This window comes from Protobothrops mucrosquamatus, unplaced genomic scaffold (assembly GCF_001527695.2).
Source record: "Protobothrops mucrosquamatus isolate PMUCROS unplaced genomic scaffold, P.Mucros_1.0 scaffold_135, whole genome shotgun sequence".
NCBI classification, from domain to species: domain Eukaryota; kingdom Metazoa; phylum Chordata; class Lepidosauria; order Squamata; family Viperidae; genus Protobothrops; species Protobothrops mucrosquamatus.
Window position 1 is genome coordinate 957,543 of NW_015386211.1, and position 8,702 is coordinate 966,244.

The 8,702-nt window shown below is 38.2% G+C and overlaps 1 protein-coding gene across 1 annotated transcript in view; it reads left to right on the forward strand.

The window, feature by feature from the left end:
* Positions 1–8,702, forward strand: part of KIF25 (kinesin family member 25) — an 18,369-nt gene that overhangs the window by 7,284 nt on the left and 2,383 nt on the right. Inside the window, exons 5-7 of the mRNA XM_029284573.1 lie at positions 2,507–2,661; positions 3,704–3,880; positions 7,571–7,726. Coding sequence (XP_029140406.1) covers positions 2,507–2,661; positions 3,704–3,880; positions 7,571–7,726 — 488 coding nt within the window. The remainder of the gene's footprint in view (positions 1–2,506; positions 2,662–3,703; positions 3,881–7,570; positions 7,727–8,702) is intronic.

Genomic DNA, 8,702 nt, shown 5'->3' on the forward strand with positions numbered 1-8,702 from the left:
ACCAGTTGAAGTCTCCGGGTGCTCCTCAAAGGGAGCCCCATGTAGAGGGCATTGCAGTAGTCCAGGCGGGAGGTGACGAGAGCTTGAGTGACCGTGCGCAGAGCGTCCCGGTCCAGAAAAGGACGCAACTGGTGGATCAGGCGAACCTGATAAAACGCCCCCCTGGTCACGGCCGACAAATGATCTTCCAGTGTCAGCTATCAATACATCAGGTCCAATGTAAACATCAAATTGTTAAAGGTTCTGCTTTCCTCTTCTAAACCATCTCATTATTCTATGACGGTTGTTTAGCTCGAAGTGAACCTCTGTCTTGCTTGGTGGTTTGCAGTGTCTAAATCCTGCTGCACAATGAATTAATTAAAAGTGTGAGGACAATCTGCAGAGCAAAATAGGCTCCTTCCTTCTGCGTAACTGCAGGAAAAATGACAAAAGGAATGGACCACAGAGAGATTGAATTAAAGCAGCCCCTTGCATTACTCATCCTCTTTCTCAACAATACAGCTAGATTCTGGCCTTGGCCAGGCAACTGATGATTACTATTTAAAAGCCCAGAAGTTTGCAGGATAATTTATAATTTGTGTTGGTGCTCTGAAGTTCAGATGAAAGAGAATTGGTTGCAAAAACCAGAATTTGTGTCATGTGATATAAAACTGATAGGAGAAAGAGGTCTCCCTCCCCACCCCCACTCACAGTTGTTCCAGCTTGTAGCAAAAAAAAAAATTAAAGTATAACTTTGAGGGAAATCCATTAAGAAAAATAGTTTTGTAGCTGAAACACATACAGTACGTGTTAAATTCCACACAATTAAGGAAAAAATGTACCAATAAATGCACAAATGTATACAAAGAACTGTGAAAACCAATGTAAAAGAAATAAAACATTCATGGTTCTTGGCTGCCCCAACTCTCTGGAGTCTAAAATATGCTATTGGGAGTTTGAATAATATTTCATCTGTAGTTGAATTTGTGTAGATAAAGCATGGGAAACCCTCAGCGCTCTCCCCCAAATATCATGCAAAGCAGTAAAAATAACTGTTAATTTTGCTTCATCAGGTTAATCAAGAGAACAAAATTGGCTTGTTTTCTCCTCAAAAGAGATGTTCACAGGCAGTATGTTTGCCTTCCCTTCAGCCACCATGTCAGTAGCATTTTGATCTGCCCAAGATGCAATGATACCATCCATGACAAATAATCTTCCAATCTCTATTTGGTTATAGTTAAGGAAGGAAGAATCCTGATTTTCTGAAACAGTCTTTCCATTGTTAAACATCTATTCTGCTAAGAAGTATGTTTTCATGTTTAGCCAAAACCTGCTTCCTTTGCAAATTCCACACAGTAGTTCTACTTTAACTTTGGGATAGGTTCCAAAAGATATGTCTACTGTTTGTGATCTGTTTATCTGTAACAAAAAACAGAGAGCAGTTAATACATAGGAATGGAGAAGAGAGACAGGAAACTCAGTGGACATGCATGCTGAACAGATCATTCCTAACCAAATCTCCTCAGTTTGAAATGGTTCCTGACATGGGCAGCATAGAGGAGCATCTTTGAATGAACTGATGATTGCTTAAAAAAAAAAAAACAGTTACAATTAAGCAATCTATTCACACTCATACTAATTTCTGTGAACATTGGCTCATGTCGTCCTCTAATAATCATTGAATTTTCCTGCAATTTTAATCTGTTTTGATTTTATAAAAATGTTAGATACTGGCAGGAATTTATATTTTCTTTGCTTTGTGCTAAATAATAGCGAGTAAGGTTTCATTTTCTCCAATCCATGATCTAGAATCAGATCTGGACAGGATGCTTTAGACTAATGCTGAGGGGCTGCCACAAAGAAAAGGGGTTCAAATTATTCTTCAAGGCACCAGAGGGCAGGACAGGAAACAATGGTTGGAAAATGACCAAAGAGAGAAGCCACCTGGAATTAAGGAGAAACTTCCTAACAGTGAGGACAATTAACCAGTGGAACAGCTTGCCTCCAGAAATCGTGGGTGCTCCATCACCGGAGGTTTTTAAGAAGAGGCTAGACGGTCACTTGTTTGAGATTGTATAGGTCCTCCTGCTTGAGCAGGGGACTGGACTAGAACACCTTCAAGATCTCTTCCAGCTCTATTCTATTCTTATTCTTATTCTTATTCTAAGTTGGATTATGATAGGTTCTTTTCTCAGCAATTGGCTGACACTAGATCAAACTGAACTTTCTCTTCATAGCCCTTGTTTCATTTCTTGAAAAGTATATTGATTTCCCCAAGACTGCAGTATTCCAGATTTGTTAAGCTTTCTGAAACTGAAAGCTTTCCTGCAACACTGATTTCAAGGAACAGTAAATGGCTTGCTAGAGAACAGTGTAACATAATTAACAATGTTTCATTGTGAAAGCATTATATATACAAGCGATATCATTTTGTCATTCCCCCTGAATATTTTGCTGTAAAATAATTCTAGATGCTCTGACTTTTATAAAAATATTATTTAATATATGTATACATATATTTTCTAAGACCTGTTGAAGATGTTGTGGAATTCTTGGAGCTTGTGACCCAGGGGCTACAGCTGAGGGCCAAACACTCAACCCTTGTACACACTGATTCATCTCGTTCACACCTTGTGATAACTTTGACAGTAACCATCAAGGGTTCCTCAGAGGATGATTTTGGTAAGAAGCTTGTTTAGGGTATACTTTTAATATATATATATAAAAAATAGAACCATAATAAGATTTCATGTGTTCGTATGATTTCATGAAGTCCTCGCTCATTAACAGTAAGTAGGATTGGAAACTCTGTCGCTAAGCTTAACAGTTGTTAAGCATGACATCATTTGGCTGCACCACTTAGTGATAGCAGTTCCAGAAGTCTCGATTGCTGTCATTAAGCAAGGACTATGCAGATTGTTATGGGAAGATATCATGTGACTATGACTTTAAATTTCTTGCTGGCTTCACCATTGACTCGGGCGAATTGCAATCACAATTTGGGACTGTGGGATGTTGAGATGTAATTGTAAGCCAGTCAGCAAGTGCCAGAATTGCAATCATGTGATTGTGGGGACTTCGCAACAGCTGCAACTATGAGGACTAGTCATAAGTACCACATGTTCAGCAGCATTATGACTTTGAACAGTTGCTGCACAAGTACCATTAAATGAAGACTGCCTGCACTCTGTCCCTTTGCTGCATGTCGTGTGGTAAACACTTATAAAAGTAGGGGGGGGGGACCTTGCTGTATGATGGCATGATGCTGCTAACAGCATTTGAGCCTGTAGACGCCTCTGAGATTTCCTAAAGGCTGGAACAGTGGAGACAATATATAATTCCTAAGGAATACTTCCCATACCCCAACAACAGTGCAACAGAATGGCCTTGCCTACATATATTAAACTCTGTTAGTGGAGTTATCTTCAAGAGGACTTCCCCTACTGATCTTAACAATTGGTCCATATTTGGAGACTAGATTCCTTAGATAGTCAGACTCTTAGCCATTTATGGCTTTAAAGTTCAATTGTGCCCAGTAAACAATTGGCAAGCATCCATACCTTTTGGGCAGGCATCATATTATCCCTGTGTCTAGCCTTTCATTATTAGACTAGCTGTAACATTTTTAGCCTTAGGTCTGCAGGTCTTTAGAAATAATCCAAGCCTATTGTATGTTTAATTTTGCAGGTTCAAAATAAACTTTTTTTTCCTTATTTTTGTCCAGCTGCTCCCTGGACAGGTGACCATTCTAATCCAAAGCTGGGTAAAGAACATTTCTTCACTTCTGCTTGCTCTTCTAGAGCTTGTTCACCAGCACAGCTTTTCAGGGAATCTGTGGAGAGACAGAAGGAAATGAGAACAAAACTTCAACTGGTGGATTTAGCTGGTAGCGAAAGTGTTGGTAAGTTAGTCTTTTGGAGCAAAACCATCCTATGCTTGTGAAGAGATAAGCCTAGTTGGCATTTAGCTTCCAAAGGTACATGCAACATATGGACGCTCCAAGGATCACATCAGAAATCCATCAGATTAGATTTTTGATGTCAAGCTGGTAAACGGGAAGAGGCAATGCTTGAGTAGCCCCAAAGCAAATTTATTTTTGTATCAGTGGATAGGAAAAGATCAGGGGTGGGGGAAAAAGGCTCTCCCCCTCTTTTTTTGTTCTGAGGTTGAAGTTAACATAAAATTGCTTTGTTAAGTCTCTTGGAAGTTTGACATTTTTCTTCTATTTCTTATTTTGGTAAGAAACCCACTGAAAATGTCACCACCTTTATTTAATAGTTAGAAGCCAATTTAAGCACCATGCTTGTGAGGAGGCAGACAAAGGGCTGCTGCCGGCTATTGCTGTAGAATATGTTCACTTTGGTTGCTTAATATTTATGCAATACTTATTCTCCTGAAAAAAGTCAGAGTTCCAAACTCCTATTTCTTTTTTTGACAAAGCTTCAAAGTGAGTGTACTGATTTTTTGTTGTTGTTGTTGTTGCCTCATTAAAAATTAAGTTACGCTGGTGGTACACAAATGTTAGAACCCTGCTAACAATTTGCCTGACCTATCTTTACTGTCCTCTACAAGCATCCATGCATTGCTTTACTCTAAAAAACAAAATAAGGGAGTTGGCCAAGAACACTACATTTCGTGACCTTTGAATATTTAGTATTCAGTCAGCTATAGTGTGCTGGTACCCCACTGCATGACGGCTGGAATAAGCTGGTATAAAAAGCTCCCATGGCTATGTGAAGCTTTCTTAATGCCAGTCTATAGAATCTCATACTATCTGCCCATTCTCTCTTCCTGCCCCCCCCCCAAACGGCCAGCATTTTGAGTTTATTGAATGGTCAACCTCAACCTCAAATCCCATTTTTGGATGGTTTTCTTGACTCAAAACCTTTGGCAAATCTTAGCATTCTTCTATCCCTGCTAATACTTTTCTTGACAGGTGGTTAGTTGGCTATATAAGGACAGTCACCCATGAAATCAGCTCATTTTTCATATATATATATACTAGTCCCAATCTCTTCATTTGGAAATGCAAGGGAGCTTCATGGATGAACAAATCACCCCAATAAGTTAGCTTTCCAATTCCTCAGCCATTATGCCCAGCCAAGGAAGCTATGTTTACGTTACTGCTAACAATCCTGCTGTACTAATAGATTTACTATGTTAAACCCATTAAGAATGCTTGCATCTTAATATTATGCTGTTTAAGCAGAAATGTTTGATATAGGATCTTCTGCCATGGAGAGGGGGGTGGATGAGAATACCTCCAAGGTCACTTCCCACCCTATTATTCTATGTTCTGTGTAAATATGCCACATATTTGTTAAAACACACTTAATTTGTAAAGACCTAGTTCTCTGGAGAAGACTCTAATGCTGGACAAGATGGCAGGAAAAAGGAAGACAACAACCAGCAGAAAAGTAGATGGATTCAGTTACAGTGTCAGTGAGTTTTGGAAGACCTGAAGGACCAGATTAGGGACAGGCTGTCATGGAGAAATCTATCTCTGTGGTCACTAGGAGTTGAAAATGACATGATAACACATAATCAATTAGTATAAATAAATTTTTTGAGTCTCCTTATGGAAAAGAATAGTAGGAGGAATATTAATGGTTTTTATAAACAATTTTCTGTTTTCTTTGGCTTCTACCCTTCCCAAATGTTTTCTTCCTTTTTTAAAAACACAGGGTTTTTTTCTCCCCACAAATTCTGATCATTTCCTAAAGTACAAGCTTCCTTACCAATAAAAGCCACTTAGTTAAATGTAACCTTCCAGAAATAATGTTTTGAAAACTGAACCTAGGTTATAAAAGCACACTTTTCTTGCCTGCCAAGTGCTCTTTTTTTCTGGTCGAGTAAATAGTGAACTTTAAAAAGAACTTTTAACGTTTGCTTTTTACACCAGAATGCAGTTGAACCATATTATACATTTCCACCATTTACTGATGAGAATCATTTGATGGTCTGTTCCTATGAAAATCCAGATCTTGGTGGGAAGTATCATATGGCATCATTAACTGCAGGGATTAATACCAATTTACCTATATTAACATTTACGTAATAAATAGAGTAGCATAGTAATCCTAAACACATTTATTCAGAATTAAGTCCAGCTGTATTCAGGGGATTTCTGTCCCAACTCCATGTTGGGATTGCAATTGTGCTCTTAATTAGGATTATAGAAGGAGTTTGCTGAAGTGATAAAGAAACATTTTATCTCTCTAACATTGAGAACGATCTTAGCATGCTTTTCTCTTATCACAAAAAGTGTCATATTGTGGATACACTTTTACTATAAGTTGAATTTCAAAGCTGAATAATTTATTTGAATTGATCATTAAACTATAAGAATGTCACATATGTTTCATCAGCAATTTTTGTGCTCAGTGATTCCTTCATGTGGTAAATGCTGGCTTGATTCAGTTGGGACATAGTTTGATTGAAGCTGCCCAGAGTTTAACATAACATGGGCAGCTATGTAAATATCTTAAATAATATTTATGACGGAATTTTTATTACTCTGAACTTGAAGATACGTTTTTTTATATTTTTTTTATTAGACACGAATAAAATCCAAACATGTTAGGGAGTGTTAAATTATCACAATGGAATGGTCGTTTCACGGAAGATTAGTAATAAATATAATGGAAAAGAAATATAACCATAGATATATAGAGTTCGTACAAAATTTCACAACTGTGTTAAAAAAATGTCTTTTTTCATCAAAAACAATTCAATTCCAAAGTGAGGAGAAAGGTGGTTGCATGTGTAAGCTTTGCATGGATCACTTGCATTAAGTTTATATATCTTTTATTACTTAGATTAATCTTGTACTAATCTGGTTCTCTTTAAATATGACGACATTACACTTCTCAGACTACAATTAGCACATATTAAGCAACATAGTCATTGATGTCTAGGACTTCTGGGAGTTGAAGTCCCATAGAAAGGGCATCTGCCTTAGAAAAGTTGAAGCAACTCATTTCATAGATTTTAACAGGGCCCTGAAAGTGCTTCTCTATTCTGATGGTATGGATTATATGTTTACTTCTTCAACCTTGTGTAAAGCCAAAGTATAAATCAATAAGTTTATTTATAGTTTTTAGTATTTCCTGCTACACGTTTTCTTCAGTTGTATTCATTTCTTGTTCATTGCTTGTTTATATGTTGTTGTGCCATTGTGGACTCTTAACCATCACATAGATAGACTTTCTCCATGATGATTTGTCCCTAACCTGGTCCTTCAGTTCTTCCAATGGTGCACTCATCACTACTAAAACTGAATCTATCCACCTTGATCATCATCTTCTCTTTCCTTCCACTTTTCCCAGCAGTGGAGATCTAGGTCTTCTCATAATATGTCCAGAATAGATAGTTTGAACCTGGTTATTTGTACCTCGAGTGAGAGCGCTGGCTTGTTTTGTTCAGTGGTATGTATGTTTGTTTTCTTGGCTGCCCACAGTATTCTCAAGAATTCTCCAACTTTTTGTCCAACAAAACTCAAATGTGGCATATGCAGGAACTAGAAGTATGAAATTATGCAAAACATTTACTTTTATGTTCATGTGTGGGTTTTTTGTGATTATTGTACTAGGTATGTCTGGTGTAACTGGGTCACTGTTGAGAGAGACCTCCTTCATTAATCGCAGCTTGTCTGCTCTAGCAGATGTACTTGGAGCCCTATCAGAACAGAACTCTCACATTCCATATCGAAATAGCAAACTTACACATTTGCTACAGGATGCCATAGGTGAGTATAGCTTGGTACAATGTAATACTTATACTTATTTATATACCTCTTATTAATACAATTAATTAGTATTTCTATACCAATTTTCAAATGTATAGTTGATACAGAAGTGTGATTTCAAGAAGCGAAGGTGACTTTAACAATAGGATGCTAAATCCTTATTTTAAGCAAGGAGAAATACTAGATTCTCTAGCTGTTCATTTTTTTTATTTTTCTAGCAAGATTCCTACTATTTGACTATGTCACATGCATATTGTAAAATGAGATGGTTACCAGAATGAAAGAATAGCCCTTCTGGATCAGACCAAGGCTCATCTGAATCCATTGTTGTGTTTCTCACAATGGCCATAACAGATGTCTCTGGACTGCTCACAAGCAAATTTAGATGAGAGCCAGCTTGGTTTAGTGGTTAAGGAACCAGGCTAGAAAGCAGGGGACCATGAGTTCCAGTCCTGCCTTAACCTAAAAGCCAGCTTGGGGCAGTCACTTTCTCTCAGCCCAACTCAGCTCGCAGGGCAGTTGCTGTGGGAAAAATAAGAGGAGGAAGATGTGTTGGATATGTCCGTCACCTTGAGTTCTTTGTAAAAAAATAAGGAAGCTGGAGTACAAATAAATAAATAAATAAATACTCCTTTCCTATTCTCCCCTACAACTGGTATATGGAGGGATACTGCCATCAGTCAGAAAGAATATTGAATTCTTTAGACCAGTGGCTCTTGACAGATGTGTCCATAAATGTATCCAGTCTGCCAAGTTAGCAATGTATTGTGGTAATTAGGCACCTGGAGGAAACAGTCTATCTAGACCCGCTCCAGTCGGGCTTCAGGCCGGGATACAGCACGGAAACGGCATTGGTCACACTGGTAAATGATCTCTGGAGGGCCCGGGACAGGGGTCATTCCTCTGTCCTAGTTCTTTTGGACCTCTCAGCGGCTTTTGATACTGTGGACCACGGTATCATGCTGCGGCGCCTGGT